The sequence below is a fragment of the Falco naumanni genome, chromosome Z, assembly GCF_017639655.2.
Source record: "Falco naumanni isolate bFalNau1 chromosome Z, bFalNau1.pat, whole genome shotgun sequence".
NCBI lineage: Eukaryota > Metazoa > Chordata > Aves > Falconiformes > Falconidae > Falco > Falco naumanni.
The window spans coordinates 85,153,840-85,181,447 of NC_054080.1; the positions used below are offsets into that span (position 1 = coordinate 85,153,840).

General features: G+C 49.1%; 1 protein-coding gene across 18 annotated transcripts in view; it reads right to left on the minus strand.

Moving 5' to 3' along the window:
* Positions 1 to 1,255: 1,255 nt before the first annotated feature.
* The window catches only part of TCF4 (transcription factor 4), a 239,941-nt gene continuing 213,588 nt past the window's right edge, over positions 1,256 to 27,608 (minus strand). For 10 of the 18 annotated variants that reach the window (XM_040579814.1, XM_040579810.1, XM_040579808.1 and 7 more), the window contains 7 exons: positions 25,683 to 25,759; positions 23,227 to 23,430; positions 10,123 to 10,258; positions 9,070 to 9,232; positions 6,660 to 6,889; positions 6,033 to 6,174; positions 1,256 to 5,806 (listed from right to left, as the gene is read on the minus strand). In XM_040579814.1, the coding sequence (XP_040435748.1) occupies positions 6,038 to 6,174; positions 6,660 to 6,889; positions 9,070 to 9,232; positions 10,123 to 10,258; positions 23,227 to 23,430; positions 25,683 to 25,759 (947 nt within the window). In that variant the 3' untranslated portion in view covers positions 1,256 to 5,806; positions 6,033 to 6,037. The remainder of the gene's footprint in view (positions 5,807 to 6,032; positions 6,175 to 6,659; positions 6,890 to 9,069; positions 9,233 to 10,122; positions 10,259 to 23,226; positions 23,431 to 25,682; positions 25,760 to 27,608) is intronic. The other 8 variants (XM_040579812.1, XM_040579826.1, XM_040579821.1 and 5 more) reach the window with 4 other exon arrangements.

Here is a 27,608-nt window from a genome sequence, read left to right on the forward strand (position 1 = left end):
CATAGTTCAGTAGCAATAATGAAGTGTGGTGGAAGGGTAAACCACAGCAATAAAACTCCGTTCATTGGCAAAACTCAAGGTGTTCTCATTCAAGAGCTTTGCAAGCGCTGTGGATAACCGATGAAGTTGAGTCCTCATGTCCTGCTGCCCCTGGCTGCAACAATGGGCTGCAGCCGGCAGCACTGCCGCCACGATGCAGGCGTCGGCAGTAAGTGAAAAGATCCCAAAGACACCAGACAGGAGAAATAATTCCTCAGTGCAACTCTGCAATGTTTTTTACATCCATCTCAGGTGTTGTACAACCAGCGCGCCCCTCCCCCCCCCCCCCCCCCCCCCCCCCCCCATTTCTCCAAAACCAACCCAAGGTTGTTCCACCAAGGTCTCCCCGTGGTTTGTACATCCCCACCACCGCAACCTGCACAATGGGCAGTTGGTGAGATGTGATGCAAGGAGTTTGGACAGGTCTGAGCTCGGTGGTTTCTGTCTGGCTTGAGAAGGTCCAACAGTGCCAACCAGAAACGAATTATTTAAAAAAAAAAAAAAAAAAAAAAGCATAAATACCGTGAAACCATGAGTGAGGTTTGCAGCGCTTGGCTTACAGTGACTGCGCATCTTGGGGCTTCGCTCCAGTGATTGTAGCGGAGAAAAGCCACCCCAGCGATGCAGGGAGTGTCAACTGAGCACAGCCAGCGAAGGCACAGAGGAACACTTTGCAGTTTACGTTTCTGCAGATACACAGCCTCGGATTTTACAGATTCCACCCATTTTTCCACGGTTAGTGGCTTGGCTTTGCCCGTGCTCCAGCACAGTCCCCGTACAGCATCCCTTGCTGGCTCTAGCTGGCGCTTTGGGTTCTTCCAGGGGCGCAAAGAATTTTAGGGTGAAATACAGACATTTTACTTACAGAGCAGAGTAAATTCTATATGAGAATGAGAATGAAAATGATCTGGACTTTTTATATCACCTTCCCTGGAAAGCGCTTTGCCCACGTTACTGGCCGGTGAAAGCAGCACCATGGAGGGAAGCTCAAAGCGCCTGGCACTGGTCACTTGGCACCACGATCCCCCACACCAAGACAATGGAAACAATGGGTTTGTACCCAAAACACAGACACATTTATTAAAAAAAAAAAAAAAAAAAAAAAAGCACACCTTTTTCCTAGAAAACTCCCCCGAAACCAGGCTGGGGCACAGTGGCAGCCGGCTGGCGCTGATGGGCAATGCAGAATGAAATGAAACCCAAGTGTCGGAAACGGTTTATAAAAATGGCACATTTATTGCTACAGAACGGTCATGTACATGACGGCATCGAATAACTACAGATGAGAAACAGGTAATGGCCTACACCAAGCTGTCTTTGTTTGCTTGTCATCTTCTTGAAGGAACTCCAGCACACAACCTGTTTGGACACTTCTACAAATCAGAAATACACCAAAAACATGAAAAAATCGAGGCACTCAGCCACACATTGAAAACAAGGTGTAACTGTTCGTTTTTTTATATATTTTTTCCTTTTTTTTCATTTTTTTCCCATTTTTTTTTGTTTTTACTGCTGCAGCTATGTGTATAGTCGCAAAAATTTCCCCGTTGCGACCTACAACTAAAAAAAAAAGCTACCATACAGTTTCATCTCAATAACACATGGTAAAATAACATCTTTTAAATAGTAAAATAAAGTAACAAACTTTTACTCAGAATGATTCCAAAAATCTACAAAGAAGAAATATTCAGAATCTGACAATTTTTTTTCCGTAATATTCATGGTATAAAAGGATTGCTCCTGTGAAAAATAAGCCAAATATATTTTTTATTTTTAAATTTAGGGTTTTTTTCCTACTAGGGTGTACTACAGTCTATTTTATAGCAAAAAGAGCACTAGACAAACGAAGCTTTATAACAAAAAGCCAGGCACTGATACATGGTAAATCTCTTTTTTTTTTTTCCTTATCTTCACTTAATTGCATCACAAGTAACAAGAATGAAAAAGGCCACAGTTCATATATTTTCACCATTACATAAGTCTATAATACTTGAAATGAGTATGGTCAAACCAGCACTGCACAAATATGAATCAACTTCAAGTCCCATGAGAAAGAACATGTTTTTTAAAAAACAAACAAACAAAACAAAAACAAAGCGAAAAGGTAGGGCCCCCTGGGCCCTGGTGCCCCGCTGTGTTGGAATTCATCGCATTCCACCTCTAGGTTTTCTTTTTCCAGTCAACCAGTGGACTAATTTTTCCTTTTTTTTTTTTTTGTATTTTTCTCTTTTTTTTTCTTAATTTTTTTTTTTTTTTTTGTAGATTTTTTTATTTGTGCTTGTTTCGGCTGAAATCTCTTCGTTCCTGGCAATATTCTGTATTGTTCGCTTTTGGACACGGATCATATTCTGCCGACGGGATACAAAGCTGAACCCCTCCTCTCCCTGACTGCCTGTCTTCATTGCCTTCCCCCCACCCCGCCCCCTGAAAAAAACCCCACAACTAAACCCCCCCCCAAAACCTCGGAAGACTGAATCAGTACAAGTTGCATCACTGGTAGGACTGACAGTTGTATAAACATTAGTGTTCCTTGCAGCTACACAGAAGACAAATGGTAAAAAAGTTCTAGATGAACAGATTCCCTATTCAGCGTATTCATAAATTACTTGAATGTGGAGGTGGATCAGTTCTGAAAAAGCTGCTAAGTCAGGATTTGTTCCTTTCTTTGCGAGGTGCTGAGCCTGGTTTGATTACCACAGGGTACAGCTTTCTAAAACCTTCATCGCTTTAGCTAAAGTATCACCAGCTCAATCCCCTTGGAGAAAGGCAGCTCAGGATGTGCACACCTTACCTGGGCTGGGAAATAACGGAAAAAAAATTCAGGATTTACACACTCGCGGGGCTTTTTGTGTTTAGATCTGGAGTGGAATCCAGCCAGGATCCTCAGTTCTTAAATCCAGGACGGACGAGCGTGCATCCTGCAGCAGCTAGGGCCCATGAGCGCGGGAGCAGCGCAGTGTGCACTGGCATCCATCCCGCGGCAGCCACCCCGCACGCCCGTGCCGCTCCTCGACTTCAGCCACAGCCGAGGGCAAGCGGAACAAGAAAAGCTTTTTTCCTTCTTTTTAAGTTCCAGAAACTAAACTCGTCATTTATTTTCTGTCCACAGATTGTTTTAAATAAACATGAAGTTGGTCTTAATTTTTTTTTTTTTTTTTTTTTTTTACATCGTTTATCAGAAGCACAGTCCTCAGCATCTTGGTGATGATCTCCTTGCCGGTCCCTACCCCGCTCGAGCAGCACGCTCGGCCAGACTGAGCCCGAGTGTGGTCCACTGGTTCTGAGGTCTCCTGGAAAAAAAATCTATAGATATGGCTTGTTCATCGGCATCGTGCTCTTCCCGGCATCCAGAGGGACCCCCTGCTGCGCGGCACGGGACAGCAAAGCCCTGCAGGCCGCCGAGGGGACCGCTGACTGTCGTGAGTGCCGGGTGGGCTCCGGCGTTATCCCCCCCCCCTCAGACAACCCAGGCCTCTCCAAGTCCAGCGCTCCTCCTGCCATAAGCCTCTGCGACTCGGAGTTACGCCTCAGCGTGGTCTCCTCTAGCGTCTGCTCTAGCAGTTGAATCCACCTCCACATTTGAGAAACTTATCAACAACTCAAAACATTGAAAGTTTTATCGCTACTAAACATATTTACAGTTTGCAGCACGCACACAGCTAATCCAAATGGGTATGGGGATGTCGAAGGTGAGCACGTGGTAACTATCATATTTGTTCTTTACGTTTTCAGAAACAAACATAAAATTCAGATTCTTGTATCTCACTATTTCATTTAAATGAGACTTTTTTTCAACCACACAGATTTTTATAAACAAAAAAACTGATACAATGTATTAAAACACATAATAACAAGAGTCTACATGTAAAAATATAACTTTTACATACACAATTTCAAAATAATGATACGTTTGCCATTTGTTGCATAAAATTTACAAATGTATTTTTCATTACTATATAACTGGCAAAACAGGAGAACAGATGGAACATTTAGACCGTTTGATGTATTTATGGCATTTATTCAGTGTTGATAGGTGGAAAATCTACTCGAACAGGGAGATTTTATTTAAAATACATGCCAGGTTGGTGTGGCTGTAGAAATAGAAACTGGAATTAGAGACAAAAGGATGCTGACAAATACTTAACTAGGAGCACTATCTGTTAATCGTACTGTACACCAAAGTCAATCGTTATTAAGATTCACTATGGAAGTTGGTTCAATTGTGCCCAGACTTCAAAGCTAGTTATCTGATGAGCTGCTGTGCCATAGTTTGAGCTATGTTACTATTAAATATGTTAAGTAAAAACTTCATTCGTACTGGCCAGAGAAATACTGTACTACCACCCCTCCTCGAGAAAGTGCAACTTAATGCTTTAGGACTCATAAGGCTTGTTATAATGCTGCATGATGACTGGAATTGGCATCTCACAAAGAAAGGAGGAGGCAGCAAGTGGTCTACACTTAAATAATCCACTTAAAAACGAGAGAACAACAGAAAAAGAAGTCGATCAAATCTGTCACACTACTTGCAATTTTCCCCCGCGATGGTGTGTCATGCCCTCCCCCCCCCCCAATCTGACCATGTATTCAGCAACGCCTCACTGCACACTATTTAGGCTACACACATAGGTAACACTTTAATCGGTTTGTTAATCACAGCCACTTTGATTATGTTATGTTTCCGATGATATAAACATTGGAAGGCACAGTGGTAACATTGTAGCATTCTAACCTTGTACCTCTGAAAATCCCAGAAAAGGGTCGAGCGGAGCGGTGGGTGCCAGGGCTGGCTCCCGCGCCCGGGGGGCTGGCACACCGCCGGCCCCCCAAGTCCTGTCTTCCCCAAAGACCGAAGAAACAACTCTCTACTTTAGTTATGAATGAGAAGCAACGTCAGGGTCAGCATTTCATCCTGCACTACCCCTCCAGAGACAGAGTTGGCACTACAGGTTACAATAACAAAAACAGGGGAGAGGGACAGAAATAAGACAAAAAAATCCTTATTTACAGTAAAATCTTCTTTTTAAAAAAGTTAATCAGTACTATTTTTTTACAGGAGCAAAAAAGTCTGAAACAAATGAACAAAAGCTTACCATATTCACTAAATTTTTAATATATATTTATATATATATTTATATATATATATTTGTCATAGGTCTATAAGATCCATCTGTTTCTCCTACCCTAAGGAATGGCTAATGTCATCGCTTCAGTTCTCATTAGGACGTTTGCTGGTTTTGTAAGTATCTGGGCAGCAAAGCTTCCCTTTTAATATCCAGTAAGTATAAACACTAGCTGTCTAGCACACCAACAAAAACGCTCATTTTTTTTTTTTCTTCAGAAGTACACTTTTTCATTATTGCAAGTTTACAATTTTAAATTAAATATTTTTTTCAGACTTACAAATTAATTATATTTTTTTTTTCCAAAAGAAGTTTAGGCACAAATGCATTGTCCCACAGTGTGGAGAAGATTGCCATTCAGTCTCTAGGCTGTGCACTTACAGCTCGTAACATACTGCGTTAGACATTCTGCATGATATGTTAAAGAGAGTCATCCCTCAAGTTGCACTTTTTGTTTTTTTTTTTTTTCCTCGGTTTTAATAATCGGGAATGCTGAAATCTCTTGCGTCTGTGATTCTTAACTACTCAGACTTGTCTTATATTACAAAAAAGGGGTTAAGGAGAAGTGTTTATGTGGGTTTAAGATAATACAGCTGTTAAGGAAGTGGTCTCTTGCTTAAATGAAGAAATGTGGCAACTTGGACCTGTGGAAGAAGTAAAAAATCTCGTCAGTCCTGGAGAGTTGAGTGTGGGTCCCTCCACCCTCCTCTGCAGCCCACCTCATCATCACCGCCTCGGCCACCATTGTGGGGCCGCCCAAAGACTGGCACCCTGGGGACGCTCTGCCCTGGGCAGGGGGGGATGGACCCGGGGCAACCCCTCCAGGAGCAGGGCAGGGGGCTCCCAGGGCACGGCTGAAAACCAACTTGCCTTTTTTACATCTGTCCCATGTGGTTGGAGGCATCTCCCATCCCGGGGTGGGGTCCTGCCAGTGACAGCGGAGGAGGATCTGAAGATACTTTCTCTTCTTCCCTTCTTTTCAGACACGCTGCTTTAGGATTCAGATTTCTTTCTGTCGAATTGAAGCAAAAGGCGAGCTCAAATATCCACATTTTGATTCCGCATTGGTCTGTTCATTGCATTTGAAATAACGAGCCGCAGCTACTTGCTCCGGCCGCGGGCCGAGGCGGTGGAGATGGCCTGGTCAGGCCAAGTGCCGAAAGGCACCGTGGCTCCACGCACAAGCTCTGCCAATACCTCCGGGTTTAGGCTCTGCTGAGGAGCGGCCGAGCTCCAGATTGAATCCGAGTCTTGCCGGGGAACGGAAAACGTGCTGAGGCCGCCGAGGACCTATGGCAGATCCCTACTGCCACAGCCTCAAGGGAACACGGGCACCGCGGGTGCTCAGAGGAGCCCGCCAGCTCTGGGTGCCAAGGGCTCGGTCCTGCCTCCCTCCCCGGCCCCTGGCGCCCCTGGCCAGGCTCCCCCCGACCCCAGCGGTGCCTTTGGCATGGCTGAAGCCCAGGAGGCTGTAAGGACAGCTGATGGCACACTGACCTCTGACTTGCTGCTCTAAGCTGAGGATGACGGCCACAGCCTGGTGTAAAATCAGGAGCTTGGTCTGGGGCTTGTCACTCTTCAGGTGGAGCTGCACCATCCGGCCCAACTCCTTGAAAGCCTCGTTGATGTCACGGACACGCAGGCGTTCCCGAGCATTGTTGGCCATTCTCCTTTCCTTTTCCCTCTCGGCCTTCTGCTCCGGTGTCAGGTCTTCGTCATCATTATTGCTGGGAGACAAAAGGGATACATCATTTTCTAATGATGTGGAAAACTAAGTAGGGCAAAGATGTTCAGCAGACTTTGTCCAAAGCCAGGGCCATGCTTATTTGCTGCTCCCCTTCCACCCAGCCTCTGCAAAATCCAGCCCCCTTCCATTGTACACTGAGTAAAGCCTTGGTTTGTAACGAACCTTTACAACCTCCAAGGCAGGACTGACATTTTAAAGGACTCGTATTTTAAAGGACTGGTATTTTAAAGAAGCAAAAATACAGCTCTTTCCGCCCCACCCCCCCCCAGTAACATCTTTTATCACGGCCAATACTGCAGCATTTTAAATCGTGGCAGAGCTCCACTTATCGTCGGCCTTTAACCCCAGAGGACACGCTGGTGGCTCCCTGCACTGCTCCCACCTTCGCTGTTGTGGGCTTGCCCTGGGAGCGAGAAGCTTGCCCCTGGCCAGCGAGGGGACCTCCCCGTCTTGCGCCAGTGCCAGCACCTGAGTCCCACGGGCTCCAGCCCCTCAGCAGCAGCTTCCAAGCCAGGAAGCAGCCGAGCCTTTGCACGCTCCCTTCACAGCAGACCATTGTTTGGGTTTTGGAAGCCACTTTCTCCACCGCTGAGGGTGAGGCCCCACCAGCCTCCCCAGCAGTGGCAGCCACTGGGGCAGCACCCCAGGCCATGCACCAAGCACGGGGCATCGAAATGCCTGTGGGCAAAGAGCCACGGAAGTAACTTATGGCTGCAAAGAGCCTTACGGTGAATTTCTGCACCCATTCTGCAAGAAAACTGCCTTCTAACAGGATAAAATGATGATTTTAAATTGAAAACACATCCACTGGTGAGTCACTAGCACTATATAATTTGAATTGGTTATGCAAATGCAGTAATAAATTTTCAGCAGCCCTAACAACATGGATTTAGACATATAACTAAATACCAGGAGTAACCTTTTAAAACTGCAAGCATGTTAAAAGCAAAACTGTTAGCCTACAAAAGCTTCAAAGCACATATAAATTACCATAAGCGACAGCGTATTTGTTGAATTAACAAGAACTATGATCACCTCACACCAGCATAAAGGTGCTTTCTTCTTACCATATTGTAAATGCACATGAAAGCCTCACTTATACATATGGTTCCTTCAACACATTTATTCAGAGAAATCTCGAGTGTCATATATTTTCTCCAGTTGTAAGAGATGTGAGTGTAATTAACATTTTAAACACCGGTGAGCGCCGGCCAGAGAGGTCTGAGTCTCGGTGCTCTCTCGGGGCAGCACATCTGCTCGGGCGCTCCTTACCTCTGCTCGGGGCTTGTACAGAGAACCAGACATGGAAGGAGAAAAGGCAGAAGGACACTGCTGCTCCATCCTTAAAAAAATCCCCCAAACATAGCAGGGCCACACCTGGATTTCAGCTTTGTTGGGATTTTTTTTGCGTAGCTTGGGACTGAACTGATGATGAAGGGTGTCAGCAGCCCTGAGCTGCACCCTGAGCCGGGCGGTGACACGCAGGCAAGGCAGGTGAAATGCAATTCAGGGAGAGAAATTCAGGGACAGGAGTAAAGCCTGCCCCTCGCTTGGGTTTGCATCTGCAGCACCCATCGGCATCATCAGGCTCACCACGGGCATACGTCCCCAGATGATAAAATCCAGCTACGACTTCACTAACACTTTCCCAAAATGTATGAAGAATATGCTGAACAAGCAAAGCCCTCTACACCCTCCGCTTCAACCTAGACAGCCCTGGAGATGTACAGAAACTGAGGACTGGGAATGACAAATTCATTTCGGAGGCAATGGAAAAGCACACGGTTTGTTAGTTCAGACGCAGGTGTGACCAGCAATTAGGCACATTTTTAAAGAGATGGAAATCCATACTGTATTCCAATTTGCAAGCGTAGGCAGAGAGGAATAACAGCCTAATTCATACATTTTAGCGTAACGCAATTTCTTTATAGATTGCGGAGAACTCGCTCAGTGTCCAAATTTGTGAATTGTTCAAATTTGAGGACGTCCTGGAGTACAGGTACCAGAAAGGCACTCGGTACTGCCAGAACAGCCATGCCGTTCCACTTAGGCTGTGCTTTTACCTGTCAGGAAAAAACCTCATGGTTTCCTCCTGTTCTGTTCACTTCATCAAAATCCAGTAAAGGAATTAAATGAAGCGACACTATTATATACTGTTACCTAGATCTTGACCTAGTAATTGATTTGATATCCTTCTTGTCATCCTCTAGTTTCTTGTCCTCAGAAGACTTTGTGTCCTGGAGGTTCTCGTCTCCCTCGTCGTCAGATTTGATTTCGGAGCTCCCCGAAGAGACGCTCTGCCCTTGCAGTCCGGTTGGCATGCCTGTGAGAAAACACATGGATGAGCTGTCAAGCAGCACTTAAGCCATCGCCTAACGCTCTGGGTCTGCGTCCCGTGGCCTCGCGAGACCCCTGGCTGCTGCAGAGCCGGGCACGTGGGCAGCAGCTCCTCAACACGGGTTTCAGCCCTAGCTTTGGGGTCTGCCTCTGCTCGGTGGAAGGGGGTACAGGATGCCTAGCTGCTACTCCTGTCCTTCAGTCACTAGGTAACTTCTCCTTCCTCTTGAAAAAATAATCTGGAATATGTTATTCTCATAGAATAATCAGAACACCTTGGCTGCAATGAATGAGCAGGACCTTGTCAGGCATCGTAATAATTTGGGCTTGCTCTTCCTTGCTTTACTGGGAAGATCAGCTGCCTGTAGGAATAACGACAAACCCTACTGCCCGCTGGGTTCAGGTAGCTCCAGGCCTGCTTGACAACAACCCTGAGCAGCCTGAGAGGCTTAGAACAGTCCAACACATCTTGCAAGCCAAGGAGAGGCACTCTGGTGCCATCCTTCCTGCAGGCAGAACTGTAAAGGCGGTGGAAAACCCGGGAGTCTGAGCCTCACCTGAAACTCACGGCTTCCTGATGCGTATCTGCAGTGTTTTCCACACTCTTCATTCTGCTGCTTAAAGCAGCCCTGGCACCAAACCTCGCTGTCCAGAGGGAAGGTGCTTGCACGCTTCTACTTGGACTAAGTGGAGCATTTCAGGGAGCAGAGCTGAGTGAGCAAAGAGGCTCTGCCCTGCTCCCCCCGCCGTGCCCTGCGGCCTCCAGCATCCCTGTCACCAGAAGCTCAGACACCCCACCCTGGCTCACCGCCCTCCCGGACACGTGCCTGGGGATGCTGCGTGCTGGGGTGGACTTCCCAGGCAGGCGGTACTCACCCCTGTACGGGTCCTGGGGCGGGTTCAGATCCGGGGACGTGGCGGACTGGACGGGCAGCTGGGGGACGGGGACCTGGTTTGGCACCAGCGAGTGGCTCCCGCGGAGGCTGACCCCGTCCTCGCGGTGCGCTCCGACCTGCCGGCGAGGGGAAAGGCGTCGGTGAGGCTGTGCGGTGCCAGACAGCGGCCCAGCCCCGAGCCCGGGGGACCCCAGGAGAGGGATGGGGACGGCGAGGCACGGCACCGGGCTGTGTTTCACTAGAGGGCGCAGATGGCCCGTGCAGGCGCAGCGCAGAGCGCGTGGTGCACAGCGCATGGCGCACAGCGCGCAGGCCGCCCCGGAGGATGCTGTGCCGCACGCCTCGTGACAAACACGGCAGAGCAGCTCAGGCAGGTAAAATGTCAAATTGTCTCCCAGGGTGCTGCAGCCGAGCGCACCGATTCCTACCCATCTGTCTTCTATCATGTCCGCCAACAGATCTGACAATTATCTTAATGCCCATATGCTTAATTGTGGGCTTCTCAATTCCCCCATTGCTATCGGAAATCCTGCAGGAATTTCAATTTGGCATTCGACTTTCATTTCAGGGGATCAGATTCACAGGCCTGCCATTTTTTTCCCCGTAATGCCAGCTAAGCCTCTGACAGCGGGAGCTGCGACAGTGAGCGGCACGGCTCCCGCTCCCCCCAAACATAATAACGTGTCACCTGCCTTTCCAATACGAGAAGCCCCGTCCAAATTAGTGCTCACTGTATTTCATTAACCACTGAGTCCCAAACCCGAAGAGGCACCATCCCTGCCAACGCTGTGATTCCGGGTAATACACCAATAAAGGTTTTATTAAACACTCCAGTAATGCCATCATCAGAGCTGACAGCATGGGCGTGATGGAAACGCATCCGTTCTTTCCTCTCTACGTGGCTCAAAGACACCCTCTGTGGAGCAGGGTTGCTCCTTCATTAAATACAGGAGACCGCCAAGAAGAGTTAAGCATCTGAAGAGCAAAACTGTCAGACGTTGCTTTGATATAGAAGCACCCAGAGCGGTAATGCTGGCACTGCCTCCCCAGTCCTGTGTGGCAGCTCTGGCTGGTTGCACTCCAAGGCGGAGAGGGACCGAGGGGCACTCACGTGCAGGGACAGCCACCCCTCTGCACGGGATACTCAGCATCCCACCTCCTCCAGGGAGCACCCCTGGACACCCCAGTCCAACGGGCGAGAAACACAGCGTAGAACTGTAAATCGCTCTTTTATTCTCAAAAAGTAAGTACTTGGGCAGATAAAAAGATGGAGGGATGTTTCTAATCAGCCTTACAAGATAATGCAGGATAATTGTTAGCAGCAAGGCGAGACGGCAGTAAGAAACATAAAAGGGAACCCTGCCAAGGGGAACTTGAGAAAATCTTTTACTACTAGACGAAATGCAAATAACCGAAAGCAAGTGTAACATTAACAGAGAAAAAAACTCTCTCTTTGTTGAGACGTTTGAAATTTTAAAACATGAGCTGCTAAGAGAAGAGTGGAACCAGCATTATTCGGTTTGAAGGGACAATCGGATGTTACAGGGCACTTGGAGCCCAGCAGTTCCACTTCCTCAAACCTTACTGCAGAAAGCACCACGAGCTCCTGCTGGCGGCCTTCCGAGGAGAAAAAGTATCTTCTCCCCGCACCTATGGCAGAAAGCACCCAGTGAAACAGGCTGTCCTTCCCCGTCCCCAGCGCCACCAGCCCAGTGGGACAGGACCCAGGGCAACCAACCTTGCTCGGGAGCTGGACCTGACTCCAAAGCCAGACCTACCCCCAAAGCTGGACCTAACTGCAAAGCTGGCTTGAACGTGATCAGGAGCTTCATCCCAGGCACCTCCATGAGCCCCCTCTGATCTATACTTTCCTGCGATTCTATGAAAGACAAACCCCATTTACTCTTGAAGCTGATGAAGACAAAGACACGCATGACACCACTTCTGGTTGGCAAACCACCCCCACCCTTCCAGCGGAGCTCCTGAGAGTGGCTGGAAGCTGCAGAGGCGCAGTGGCAGATGCCATGTCTCACTCTGGGTCCCCCACCCCCTGCTCCTGTGAGCTCCCCTGGGTCCCTCCCTGCCTTGAGCAGAGACAGACCCCGAGGTGGCCAGCATCCCATCATGGGATGCCTCCGGCTGTGTGGTCCAGCTTGCAGAGGACGACCTGGTTGCCATGATTATTCAGCCTGACCTCCTGAGGACTACGCCCTGTTTTAAGAAGCAGACGTAGTAATGATGGAAAGCTAATGATCTGGAGAGTTTTTAACCTGTGCCATGAAGTCACCACCACTTTACTGCTGTCATACTGACACAAAGTTTTGTTTCTATTTTTAACATTTTAAAATAAATTTATATTTTTAAAATATTTATGTTCTAAAAATTTACAATTTCCTCACATTTCCTCTCCTTTACGTTCTGGAAGGTAACTGCCTGCGTTACATCTCACAACTGGATGATAAACCCCATCCATTCTTTTATTCTGTTTCACAACCCACTATGTGATTAATCTCACTTGTTGAGATCTGCAGCTTTCCGTCCTGCCAGCTGGCACATTCCAGGATCGCCTGGTGAGCAAGTCCAACCTATGGCTACCCCGACACAAAGGACAGACCATTTTTTAGCCACCCGGACTGACTTCAAGCGCATCTTCCCCTTTCTCCAGGTGGGAGGCAGGCGCCCTGGGATGGGATGGAGCTGGGTCTGCAGCCTCCTCCCAGCCGCAACCCTCCCGGTGCCACAGCTGCTCCAAAGCACCGACGCTTTCCAACTCTACAGCTACACAAACCACCGCCTTGCAACGGCCTTTCCATAGTGTTTTCCTGGACAATCTATTTTTCCAGCTTTAACCACTTGCAAGAAGATTGAGGCAGCCCAGTCACTTCATTGCCCACACACAGGGCATCTTCTGAGACAGAGCAAGACTCCAACTCCACCAGGCTATAAGTACCTTTATGTGTGCGTGCGTATGTGCACACACACGTATCTATAGCCAAAAAAGGTCAAACCCAACTCACACCATGAGCAGAAGACTACAGGGACTGGTTTCAGGCAGCACTGCGTTTTCTACCACGCCACCACATCTCCACTGACCATGGGATGCTCTGTCCTGCATGGGGAGCCAACCACCCACTTTGACAGCCAGCTTCAGGTCTCGCATGTCCCCTACAATGGGCTGGCCATTTACTTTCCTCATCAACCATCATTTCCTTTTCTGCTCTAAAGACCATCAGGGTTTTCCACCCAACGACCAGGAGCCCAGGACCTTCAAGAGCCCAGATGTGGCTGAAACCCACCCTCTGCCCAGGGATGCGCCTCACTGAGATAAAGCCCACCCCGTGTAAGATGTGAGGGGTGGAAAGCAGCACTGCCTGCCAGGGGTGTGGGCAGCTCCCGGCGCTGCCGGGGCCACAGGAGATGCTGCGCTGCCTCCCCCTCCCTCCGCAGCCGGCAGTGCTGCTGGTTTGTCTGTTACAGAAACAACAGCTCTGCCCCGAGGTGGAGCGAAGATATGAATCATTCCCCCCAGCCCGGGAGTATAAATAATACTTATCTTTAGAGAATCAAACTCACTTTGAAGTTCTATTAATATTTTATTTATTTCCATCTCTTTAAACAGCCCTCTACTGTGGCACTCAGCAGACTGGAGTGGAAAAAACCCCAACAAAGAACAAATCCTAAAATGCTCAGGAGAGGTGTAAGTAGGCTCTGTTACTGATGTGCAAGTCTCTGCCTTAACTTCCCCTTTGCAATCACCATTCCAGGTGCACACAGGGACCCCAGCACACGTGCACATCCTCCTCTGTGAAGTACAGCCTGCTTGAGAGAATTTAGCCAAACGGAAAGAGCATGAGAAGCTCCAGTCCTGTGGGTTTTTGGCTACTGAGGTTAAAAAGGCTTCTGGAAGATAAATAAATACTGGTACAGAGAAGGCTGATCCCAGAGGCAGGGATCAAAATTGTTCTGCAGACTTTCCAGCACAGGTTTCCTTGGAGGCACACAGATCCTAGGCTGATGGGCACGGCATGAAAGCCTGGATGGATGATGCCTGAATTCATGCTTGCATTGGTTTTTTTACGGCATTTTAAAAAGTTCAACAGCAGGAAGAAAGCTAGATCTTGTCTTCTCTTACCTTTGCATTTTCATTTTTATATAAACTAACAGGTACTCAGTACAAACATCAGTTTTTTCTGGTTATGCTAGTCTGTATCTATTGTGGATTACCTGCACAATCTACACATTCGTCATGAATGGGAACCTGTTCTAAAAGAATACGTGGAAATTCTTTAATACTCAGCATTTCATGATGGAGATGTATACCTGCAATTAACCCAGCTATAGAATGAGATGCTTGGATGCCGGAGAAGAAGTCACAGCTTCACCTTTGTTCCACAAAGTGCCTTTTTCCCTTTTTAGAAAGTAACTATTCCGCTAAGCTGCTTGTTTCATCAGCCTCAAGAGGTACTGCATTGAATTTGGCAGTTAAGTAACGCTGATTAATATTACCCCCCCAGAGAAGTGCCCTCCGAGCTGAGCTAAGCCAGCCCCATGCTGCTGCAGGCTGGATGGGACCTGTGACAGCAGGGGGACCGGCAGCCCCCCAGGACGGGGCAGGCTCTCCTCTCCCTTCCCTACACAGCAATCATGCTTTTTTCTGTAGCAGCAGAGTCTCCCAGCATCCTGAGGATGTACAGATCACCCTCTCCAGGAGTAAAACCCTGCTCTCCATGTGTGCCTTCCCAGCCGCTGCCATGGAGGCCAGGGGGAATGGGGGGCTAGAAGGAACGGGGGGGCAGGGAACGGAGGGGGGCCAGGAGCAACAGGGGGCCAGGAGAACAGGGGGGCCATGAGGAACCAAGGTCTAGGAGGAACAGGGGGTCTGGGATGCACGGCAGAGCCAGGGCACCAGCTGCCCATCCCACATCACCCACCTCTGCGTGCCACGGCACATGTGGGTCACCTGCTACTACGGACATACCAGCAAGGTGCTCAGTTTTCCGTAAACTTCAAGAGAAAATGTGTCCATGCGGTGACAAGACCCCCAGTGATGGGGAAAGCAGTTTTGGTACCTTGAACTGCCCCTCCCCATGAATTCCCAAGCACGGCCAGCAGCCCCCAAGCGCTGCGTTCCCTCCTGAACTGCCCCAGATTCTCCCCCTGCCTCTCGGTCCCGCACATGACGGTGGAACTTCGCCCTCCGCTACCTGGCCCACGAGTGAATCCCGAGCACTGGTAAGGGACGGTCATACAAAGGTTTCTTTTATTGCTCACAATGGGCATGTGAAGGCCGGGCACGGTAAGGAGCAGGCATAAGCCATAAAAAATGGGGCAAGGTTTCCTATGAAGTTATGAGCGTTGCATCCCTTTCCTTACAGTTAACCCCTCTCATGCTGAGCGGCAGCCCTCACAGCCACCGTCAACTTTCTAAATACGAAGGGAAAACTATCCTCTCTAGCCTGGAGCACAGCTTCAGGTGAGGGTTAGGAAGATATTATCCCTAACTTGCCAATACCATGAACAAATGCAACAAGCAACATGCTTTGTCCTTTTAAAAATGATGACCTCGTGTTATCCAATTAGATAAATAAAAACATGCGGCAAGAAAGTTGTAAGGTGATGCATGTTAACATGTGTTCAATATTGTCAAAATGTATAAGTCTGACAGAAAGCAGATTTGTGCAAAGCCCTTATAAACCTCTCTCGCTATATTAAAAAGGGAACAGCGCAGGGCACTCTGAAACAAATGGTCTCTCACTGTATGTGTGTATTATTGGTCCAAATTATTCACTCTTATTTAACTGCACCAAAGTCTTTCATCTCCATGCTATACAATAATAGTTTCCATATGACCAGTGGCTCAGCTATAAATAAGATCAAAAGGAAAAGAAAGGATTTAATTAAAAAAAAAAAAAAAAGACATTAAGAGTGGCATTAAATCAGGGAAAAAGCAAAGTTCACCTTTTTTTTTTTCTGCAGAAAAGAAGTAGTGCTGAGTACTAAGCAGCGTGCCAAATATCTTATGAAAGGGCTGTTTCTAAGCCAGTTGTATGCAAAAGCCATTTAAATGGAGCCGAGAGTGGCAAAGCTGGACTTTGCCGTTAAAAGGAAGGGGAAGAGGAAGATGAAGGGAAAAAAAAAGCGCAAGTGCCACGTCTCCAGGCGAGGCCGGGCTCCCGGCAGCACGTGTGCCTCCTTCCAGCCTGCTGCCCTGCACCGCTGAGGGAGCAGCTCACTGCTGCACCCTCACGCTCCACCAGCTTTGCCTGCCCACCGTGGAAGATAACCCAAGTAGTTTAAGGGAAACTAACCGGTTGTGACCCATTAAGGAGAGAATTGGGTTGCCATGGCCCTGGGAGGGAAGGCACTGAAATAATCCCCACGATTTCTTTCCAACAGAGATGATTATTCATTTAAGTCTTGGCTAAATCCAGAGATATAAAGGGTCCTAAAGTACAGGATTAAGAATATTAACTCTTCTTCACTGAACCGGAGTGGGAGCGGGGGGAGCCACGCAGCAAGCAAGTCCACACAACCTGGATGCTTGACGTTGGTACCCAGTGCTGAATGAGGGGGGTCGCATCCAGAGCATCAGGTGCCTGAGCCACGCTTGCTGCCGCCTTCCTCCGTGCCGGTGGCCTCGGCTCCACACCTCCAGCTCCGCCAACGCCGGCCACGTGTGCCCGGTGCTGCTCGGGAGCCACGTGGAGCTCACAGGCAGCAATGAAACCCGGGAAACCACATACAATGGGGTCTTAACCATGTGCCTAATTAGCTGGTTAGAAATGAATGGGGCCATTGTGCGAAGACAATGCCTTCCTGAAAAGGTGTCGGTTAATATATTGGTCAGTGGTTTCTCTCCTGGTCAAAATGAACTTTATAGCTGCAAAATAATTTCAAAATATGATAAAGGCTGTAATTGCATGGCATTAGGAATGTCAACCAATTAGGCAGAAAACGGTGCTATATAAAACCCCTACACTGTTGCCTGTTATGTCAGACTCCATTCCAGTAAGGTCATTCTGCCAAGTTCTTTTGAGTTTATATTATACCTGCTAGCTCAAAAACGCAGTCAAGCAAAACAAACCACAGACGCAGCAGCTACGACTGCACTAAAAATTAGGAAGAGAAAAAGATACTAAGACACAGCGAAAGCCGAATTTTGCCTTTCAAATAATGCCAAGTCGCTTGACTCTTTTTTTGTTTATATACGAATGACATAACCGAATTACTTCATGAGCTGCTACTTTAATTCCTAGGGGTGGAAAATTCCATAAGTTAATTTAATGTGGATGTAAAAAAAAAAACCCACAACCATACACATGAAGGCGCTCTCTTCCTGTGGGCCCTCACGTGAAGCACGCAGGCTGCCAAGGGCTTCTAAATGCTATCTTAAACATAATGTACACCAGTTCCCGGTGTATAATGATTTTAATCAACCCCTTCGTGCAGCGCTACAGCAGAAACACACATCTTCTAAGGTTCCCGTGCAAAAGTTTGCACTGAAACGCTGTTTTCTACAATTCAGTCTGAAATGTTATGCTAAAATCCCCTCAATCCACATAACCTCTGAAATAACAGGAACTGCGGAAAGCCAGGAAATTCACAGCTAAAGCTGAAAATACACACTTAGCTCATGCCCTTGAGAGATGGAGATGGGCAGATTAAACCGACCGAGACTCCACGCTTTTATCTTGACATGCAACTTCCAAAACTTCGGCCTTGACGACCCCCACAGAGACAGAAACCTTAGGAGCAGCCCGACAACAAACCCCACGTTATCCTCATCTCTAAGCCGCTTCTGCCTCTTCCCAGAAGTTTCTTTGCAGGTGTCCTGGGTGGTTCTGTACCGGCTTTATGAGCCTGGTGAAAGGACATTGTCTTCGTTTTAAAATGGTAATTAATTACAACATTTTCCACCCAGCAAATGCTCGTGCATGTGCTTAACTTTCAATGTCACCACCAGTCCCAGTGGGACGACTCAGGGCGGTAACGTCGAGCACACACGTGCTTGCAGCACCCAGGTCCGGATGGGATGGGAAATCCAAACATCCATCCCCCTTGCTTCATCAGCAGGCCACCCCCCTTCCTGGCCCCGCCACCCCCAAACACCCCCTGCAAATGGACCGGCTTTGGGCCAGCAGCTGCTGCAGCCCAGCTTTGCAGCTGGGGCACAAGCGGAGGATGCTGGGCACATGGAGCGATGCTGCATGTTCAAACTCCTGCCCTCCAGCCTGCCCAGCCAAGGAAGCCATGCCCCAACACCCTGTGAGGGCATCCCCCCCCAGCTCCTGCACCCCAGGGCAGCGATAGAAGAAATAGCCCTTTTTTTGAGACTTTCCTGCTGCCCTTCTCCTGGCTGCATGGTTGCGGGGGCAGCGGAGCCAGCAGCTCCTCCGGGCTTGTGCCGCTAAAACAGTTTGCTGCTAAACTGGTATCAAACACACTGTATTTGTTCACGGTGTGAATGAATGTGCGCTGGTTTGCTCATGGCACAGAGGAAATTCGGACCAGGGCCATCAGCAAATTCCAGGGGCCTGCTAAAAATTAGGAAATGCTGAAATGCTCTCCTTACTGGGCGACTAAAAAAGCTGGGGACTGTAAAATAAGAAATCCCTTTTAAGATGGCCAGCTACAGCAAACGGTTCGCACAGGGAGCGGGACTCTGCTCCCAGCCGCACAGCTGTAAACCTGGCCTTGTTCCATTAAAACCGGAGCACTTGATTCCCATTTCCAGCAGCATCTGACTGATCTCTGCCTTATTTTTGTCTGGGGAGAAAAGTCACACATCTGCTGCGGGAGGGAGAGGGCGGGCAGGCAGCGCAGGCAGCGCAGGCAGGGCAGGCAGCGCAGGCAGGATGTGCAGGCTCTGCACCGCGCCGCAGTGGCTCTGGTGCGCTCGGGCGGCACGCGGAGGTGCACGGTGGGCACAGCCGCTTCCACCAGTGCACTCGACAAGTTTCCGGTCCATACCTCCCACTGCTACTTTATTTACTGCAGCTGGCCAGCCTTTTATAGCCTGTTTCATGTATTAAAATTCAAATGTGGAAAACATTACCAGTATCCTCCTTGATATTTTTTTTTTTTTGTAATTTTTTTCCCCCTTCAACTTCCTTTTCAGCGTGGAATGTATCAAATGGTCAAAGGCTAACTTCAGACTGACTCCACTCAAAAACTATTTCCTTTGTTCTTATGTTTTCAGTTCAAAATTCATACCAGTTTTCCAAAAGAAATGACTGGGCCCGACTCTTTCACCCAAGTTACAGTTTCAGACAGTGAGTAATGCTGCCTGGGAACGCAGCAGACTGGCTTTTCAGAGAAATGTCCCTGTCTTGTTTGCAGCAACAGCAGCGCTGCTCTCCAAGCATCCCATTTCTCCTGCCCAGCTACCTCCCTCTGACCACACGCATCTTTAGCCAAGTCCAAACAAAATGAGCCAGACCCCATCCCTCCACACTTCTCCTGGAAAAGCCGGTGCCTACATATTCCTGAAAATACAAAAACATTTTTTTTTAGATGCATGATAGCAGCACTTCGATTTCTCATTGTTGCTGCTTTTTTAGTCTAAATCTAACTTCACCTACATCTGGTATTTAAGCAAGGAGCACATATTTATGGAACAAACTGCCTCTGAAGTGATGCCCTGGGTGCATGTTGCATCAGTTTAACATATGCAAAGCTAACAAAGCTACAAAAATTAAAACTCTTTTCTCTTGATTGAGAGCAGATATGCAGAAACAGTTGTAAGTCACAGATCTGGCTTTTAATAAAGCCAGATTTCTTCATTAAAAGCAGTATTGTTTAAACACTGGAGGAAAAAATAGCTTTGTACAGACTAAAATCTTAGATTATATGTATCCCAAGTGTATTTAACATATTACCTGAGGCCAAGCTAAATTACAATCTAGAATTTCCTTTTGTGAATTCTCAGCAACTGCCACAGAGAGCAAAACAATGTCTGGTTCATGCTAATTTTATTGGGGAAGGGGAGACGAGATGGATTTAGCTGAGCTGCTGAAAAAGTATCTTTTTACCTCTCAGAGCCTTTTGCCAGACCATTTTCAGTTAACACTTTGCTTTTTTTTTTAATTTCCAAATGGCGCAGGCTCAGTTGTGGCTTTTAATGATATTTCACCCACAACGGAGTCACTTATAGTCACATTTAATTTAACGAGGAGCAGAGCCTGTCACAAAGCTGCCCTGATAAAAACATAAACAAACCCCCTCTTATTTTCCTTTTTCAGGTGCTTAACTTCCACGACTGATGTTATGTTTTAATAACCTGAAGCAACAGAAACGATGGGCAAGTCTTCAGCTGAGGGCAACGCGTGCGGACAAGTCAGAAGGGGAGAACTGCTCGGCTGAGGGTGGCTGGGGAGGGAGAGCTGAGCATCACATTTTTTCTAGCAGGGGGGGAAGCAGGAGATGGCTGGGACATTTTAATTTCCATACGAGTTGGCAGACCTCAGTTGTGGAAGGCTCTGGGCAGTGGGCAGCACTCAAGCTTTGACATAAAACCGTGCCCTTGGCCGGAGACGGAGCGTGCCAGGGGCTGCGGGGCCATCCCCGGCGTGGGATGGAGAGCGGCCGAAAGCCCTTGGCTTGGCTCAGCCCCGGCTGAGCGACACCAGCCAGGCTGGACACGCCGCCTAGGAATGTCCCCCAGCATCACACCAGGCTCAGGAACAGCCCCGCTGAATAAAGCCATGCTCTCAATACCGCTGAAGGCTAATTATTTTATAATCACCTAACCAACTATCACGACAGCGCCGAGCACGGGGGCATCGCCAGCACCCAGACTGGGGAACGTGGTAATTATCAAATAATTGGCCACCAGAAGAAGCTCCTTCCTTCCCCTAGCAGTTGCCTCACACTCCGGCATCAAAGTTTTTCTTTCTTTCTTTCTTTCTTTTTTTCCCCACTTGCCTTGTGAAAAAAATGAGGAATCCTGTTTGAATCCTGTCAAATACAACTCTAAATGTTTGCATTTTCCATATGATGTCTAATCCTATTTGGAATGCTTCTGAACATTTGGCCTTGATTACATCTTGGAGCAATGAATTTCACAGGTCATTGTGTGTGGAAGAAAAAGTATTTCTTTTTGTCAGGTTCACTGAATGTCCCCTTGTTCTTTAATTATAAGGCAGGATGAATAGGAGAACGAGATTTACCTTCTCTATGGTGTCCATTATTCTGTGTACCTCTATTATGCCTCCTCTTATTCACCTCCTTTCTAAACAAAATCACCACAATCTGTTCAACCCCCCTTCACACGAAAACCCTTCCCTGCTTGCAATCATTGCTGCTGTTTGTCCTCGAACTCCTCCTAATTCCACTAGACTTTTCTCAGATAGGAAACCCCAAACAGAGGAGGGCTCAGGGGAAGGTATGCGCACACGTATGTGTGTGACCAACACACCCTCGCGGCACCCGCGGCTGCTCCATCGCTTTCAGTGCCCTTCCTCACCTGCCTTTTTATTTCAATGGGCTTTTTTTGTTTCCAGCAATTCTTGCACACCGAGGAGAAATTTCCACGTGTCTCTAGCAGAGGCACATGATCTCCTCCCTACATGTATATGGTAAATTGAAATTCTCTCTCCTAACCTGCCCTGCCTTGCCCTTCATATGTGGGGCGAGCAGGGGATCAAGCCTCGTCCTCTGCAGAGCCGCGCAGCAGCGAGCCGCCCGTGGGTCTGTCACGGCCCTATTTCCCCATATTACCCCCATCCCCCCACCTTAATTAATCTAAATAGCTTGAACCATCTGAAACTACTGCCAGATAACTCTTTGTTCCCTTTCTCCATTCCACATATGAGTAAGCAACTCTATTACTGGAATAAGATTCGGAAAGAGAACAGCAAAGGCTTTTGAACCCCACTGAAGACGGCACTGACCCCGCTCTGCCCCCACACGTGCGCAGCGGCACCACCTGCGTCCCTGGGCTGCTTCCTAGCTCCCGCGGCACCACTGCTCCTTCATCAACTTCTGCCGAGGCACCTGGAGGTTTCTGTAGACTCACGTGCATTGCATTAGGTGCTTTGCCTTATTATTTTTCTGACATATTAAACAAGGAAAAAGATTGGAGACAGGCTTTTCCTTTGCAAGAGAGAAAGCAACTGCAAAATATTTCCTTCGCATCACGGAATGGTCATGTCATCCCGGGGGAAACACGCAGCTCTAACCCCGACCTACCTTCTCCCCCAGCTTTAAGCATGTGTTTAAAACGAGGACAGGATGAGCTCCTGGTCCTTACACCTTCTCCAGCCCTGCACGCCGAAGCCCAGACTTACACCCCAAACTGCACCCAGCTTCCCAAGCAAGTGGTGGGTCCCCAGTGAAACGCAACAGTACCGACAACTTTCTGAAAGCAAAAAAGGGAAAGCATTTTCTTTTTGGAAACGGGGACCTGGGGAGGGGCAGTGAATTTATGTTCACCTGCCCTGGAAGCAAAAGCATAAATGACCCCAAGGATTCCGACTCCCCTCACGCCCCCAGCCGTGCATGTGCACGTGCACACCCACCCAGTCTGCACCGCTGTCCGAACAGCTGTGAGAAGGGTAAACCGGAGCGGTGCAGCCACATGAACCACCCTTGGGAAGGCACAGGGGAGCCCAACCTCATCCTGCTGGTGTCCGCCCGCGCTGCAGCTGTGGGGCTGCTCCCACCGCATGCTCCTGCCCCACTGCCATGGGGCTGCCGCCCCCCAGGCCCCTGGCCCCAAGGTGCATTTCAGTGACTTCTCGACGCACCCATGCCCTCAGCCAATGTCAGCCACGTTAGCGAGGATGGCTGACGAGGTGGGGCACTGAGCCCAGCAGCTGGGTGCCAGGGACAGCAGCTGTGCCAGCCGGGCTGAGGGCACCGTGGGGACAAACACCCCCGGGGGCACTCACTGTCATCAGCATGCATGCACGCACTGCACCAAGGCAAGGCAGCACCGTGCCCTCCACCGACACGCGCTGGTGCACCACACCTCTGAGAAGCTGACGACCCTCGCAGACCCCCACACCCACCCACCCACCCTTCGCCCTCCCCAAGCCCTGGCCATCAGCGAGTTCCAGAGCTGCCAGCGAGTCCCGCGGCTTACCATGAGCGAGTGCCGGTTGGTGGAGAGCAGCCCAGTGCCATAGCCGGAGCCCAGACCGGCCATGGCTCCGTTGTGCGACGGCCCTATCAAGCCGTGCATGTCGGCGTGGCCCCCCGGCATGGCGGTGGCGGGCCCTACCGCGTGGTTGCGCAGCACGTGGATGGCATCGTCCAGTCTTTCCAGGCGGTCCTCGATCCGGCTTTGCTGTTTGTGTGCGAGAAACAAAGCGGGAAGAGCATCAGCAGGCGCGCAGGGCTGCCCAGCGCCGGGGACGAGGCGCTGCTGCCGGTGTGCATGGGGCGCGCTGGGGCACGGTCACTGACACAGCCAGTCCTTCCTTCTCAACCCCCTGGCGTTTTTTTGGTTGGTTTTTTTTTTTGGTTGGTTTTGGCTTTTTTTTTGCCTTTTTTTTTTTTTCCCCCTGAAAGGAGTGGTTTTGTTTCCCTAGGGCAATGTTTAGAGTAGCATTGTGGGGAAGGAGAGAGCATGGTTAACACGAGTACAGCTTTGATTTTCATGGGCAAAACAGGTTCAATGATTCCTCATGAACATAATCATTACAGTACATATGTTGCCCTCTATGTCTTTGAAAAGTTTTAGTGATACTTGAAAAAAAAAAATAATAAAAAAATAAAAAAAAGAGTAGAAGTAAAGAAAACAAATATACCTGTAATTGTAATCAATCTCTGACCAGGATTTTCCTCCCCCCATCTAATCCCAGGATCACACACAAAGACAGAAAGAGAAACTACCAGGTCCTACAGTCCCTTGCTGCTAAATTTCTTCCCTACAGGTATGCATCCTGCAACCACTTTTCTCACTGGCAAAAGCAGCAATAAACACTCCTCGCTACCTGCGCACCTTATGGCTGATGAGCAATTCAGCAAGGACTAGCAGCTGGGGCAGTCCCAAGGGGCCAGGGGTGCAGGGCTGCTCCAAACTGCTCCCACCCCCCACCCCCACACCCCCCCCAGGGCTGCAATACCATTGGGGTCCCTACATCCATGTGCCCCCCACTTCTCCAACCATCCCAAGAGCCAGCCCACCCACAGCCCTGGGGAGAGCCATCAAGAACCCTCACCACTGCTCCCCCCAGCTCCTGCCTCCCGATATCTGGCTCCTAAGCCAAAAACCTCCCCCCGAGGTGTGCTGCTGGCAGGGCGAGGATGAGAAGCAATGGGCTGCAGGGAATGCAAACTCGAGGCTTCAGCTTGCCTGTTGCACTGGCTGCTCCATGAAAGAGGGACCCGTGCCTGCGTCAGGATGCTCCATGCCATGCTCTGGGAACAACCCGCTGTCCGCAGAAACCGCCCCCCACACCCCTGTTCTGCTTCCCCCAAGCTCCACCACTGTCCTTGGCTGTCCCCAGCACAAGCCACATGCAGACCTGGGCACCTGGAGTCTGCCTATTAATAAAATACGAAAGGGGGAAGCTCAACAGGACAGTCCCCAAGCACTGGGGAACCCCAGCTGTAAAAATAATTAGGCATAGCTTATGGATCTCTTCATCAAATCTCTTAACCAACCCATTGCTCTCCAAAACCCAAAAGAACTCAAAAACCAGCAGAAGACAGACAGCCTAGAAAATATCGCGGTCCATCATGAGAAGGAATTCTGTATAAGGGCAACAAAAGTAGCCTGACTCTGGCAAACCTCTAATGGAGTCAACGGGTCTGCTGCATTGCCCCATACTAGGGGGGTTCAACGCTGTGCTCTTGGGAATTATCCCATCGCTTTTATTTTAAGGAAACGTTTAGGCTCTAGTGCTGTTTTATTTGACACCCAACAATACATCAGGCACTTCACACCGATTGGTGAAAGCCCCTACATTCCCTCCGGAGACCAGCAGCCAACCGAGAAGAGCGAGGCAGAGGACATGGGGCTCTACAGTTCTTCTCTGTCCTAACTTGCTTTTGGCCAGCTCCAACTCGGACTTCATCCTTCCATTAGGAAAAGGAACAAATCCTACTGACATCCCCGTAACCCTCTCTGCCACGCGATTTAGGATGAGCTTGGCTTGGCAAGTTGAGCCAGCTGGCTTTTCCCAGGGAGAGGACTCCAGCCATCCCTGCCGCGCTGGCCACGCTCCCTCCCTCGCTCCATGGGACTGACGGATGCTCTGTCCTGCGCGACAGCCGCCACGGCTTCCTACTCCCATCTTCTCCATCTGCCTGCTCCCCCCGCCTCCCCTCTTTCTGTGGTCCTCGTTCCCCTTTTCGGTAGATTTCAACACCACGTCCCCTGTGAAACAGGAGACCCTGGCCAGCAGCATCTCACACCACATCACGTATCTCGAGTACGGGGCACCCAGGATACGAATTTAGAGGTGGTAAAATCGAGTCCGAGGGCATAGCGGTCACTAACAAAATGAAAACCTGTGTGAGAAGAATGGATGAGAAATGGAAAGAACAGCAAGTAAAATACTGAGGCAGAGGAGGTCACTAATCAAAACATACCAAAGAGTGTAAGGGACCTTCATAATTGGGAGATGATGACGCTTGACCTCCATTTCTAGACCAAACAGCTGTGCCTGCTAATAGTAAAATTGGAATTACCATTAGAACTATGCAAACAAAAATGTCTTTCAAACTTTTTGGACAGTTTTGTAGACATGTAAATGCCGTATTCCAGATAGACTATAGAGCAGACATATGGAGAACTTCCAAAATACACACGGATGAAAAAAAAAAAAAAGGTATTTTGTAGCAAAGCACATAGATGCAGGCCACAACGTTCCCCCAGGCTGCTCCTCCGCATACAGGGCTGCATTCATTCGGCAGCTGGAGCTGCGAGAGGCTCCGGGAGAAGGAAATGTCTCGGTGGTGGAAGGAGAAGCGCCACAGCCGCAGGGGGCCGCAGGGCGGCTGGACCCCTACGCCAGCCAAGGCCAGCCCAGCCCGTCCTCCGAGCCTGGCTTTGAGACACACTCAGTGCCACCGATGATGTCATCCCACCCTCAAATTTACAAAATCTTAAAAAAAAAGCAGTCAGTAAAAGCACTGCACACAACATTCACGTAGACGCTGATAAGGTTGGCGCTCTCCTCAGGCAGATTATTTGGTTTGGCCTGGTAAGACCGCCAAAGGGCTGACTGAACGCTGCCTGCTTTGCATCCGCTGCTCTAAATCTGTTCCTGCTGCTGCGGGAAGAAAAGGGCTCCTGGGCTCCAGCAGCGTTTTCTAAGGAAAAATTTGCCCTCGTGAAAGAGGCAAAGCAAACATAGGGGAAAAAAAGGTTTTTTCAAGTGTTTTCCCAACAGCTTTCATATATATATATAGCAAAATGCTTGGACAATTTATAATGCTCTTTGGAAGGGGTGATCTTCTGAATGATCTCATAAAACAGGGTTAAAAATTTGAGATGGAAATATTAGAATTTTAATCTTAACGTCTACGTTGAGTGGCATTTGCTTGGATGGAGACAGGCCAGGGTGGAACTCATGGCAATTTTTTTTTTAGGTTCTCACAGTTAAGATTTTTTTTTCTTGAGTGTCAAAATTATGTCAGTTCTAATTAAAACTTAAATCTTCCCTTTTCTGGTCCCCATGGAGCTTTTAGCTGAAGTTTTGCTGCAGCACCGAATGGAGCAATGAACAGCAATCTTTACTTTGGAAATAATTTTTAACTAGCCCTTCATGTCCTTGAGGGAAAGCGTTTTGCATGCTAAACACTTTCAGCTCTTATTGAAATGCACTTATACCCCTTATTTTTATTTATTTTGACACTTGGTTCTCCCTATTTACCCAGTAGAGCCTGCAGAAAACAACGCAGCCCCACCTAGCACGGGATCTTCCTCTTTGCCTCGGCCCCTTCCATCGGGAAGGAGGAACGCGTGGTGCTGGGGGTGCTACACCTCAGGGGCGACTCCAGGCTAAGTAAGGGCAGAAAGTTACTTTCTGAGGTGTGAGACCCCTCCCCAAGCTACGGCAGGACAAGGTGGTCCCTCCATTGCCTGCTAGGGGCGGTTGCATGGGGACAGTTGTCGGCTGGATGCCACCCCACCGGGAGGTGCTCCTTCATCGCAGGCAAGCGGGATGGAGGGGGGCGTGGTGCCCCCCTGGCCCTCATCCTGCCCTGGTAGGTCTCACACCAGCTTCTCCCCAGCCCTCCTTCCCAAGGCTCTCATGGTTGCAGAGCTGCTACGAGGTCTCGAGCCTGGGGCACCGCCATAAGGGACCAGGAGCCCAGGAGCATCTTCCATCTCTGTCCCGCTCCTTGTGCCCCACGGAGAAGAAACACGGCCGCCTTGGCTCCCCTTCAGGATTCCCGGCAAGGTTAACAGGATCCAGGGCTCGTGCAGAAAGAGGAGCGTGGGGTCTTTGCTTACTTGTGACCTTGTCTCAAAGAGGGGGTGGGAAGCCTGGAGGCCCCCCCCAAGGCGCT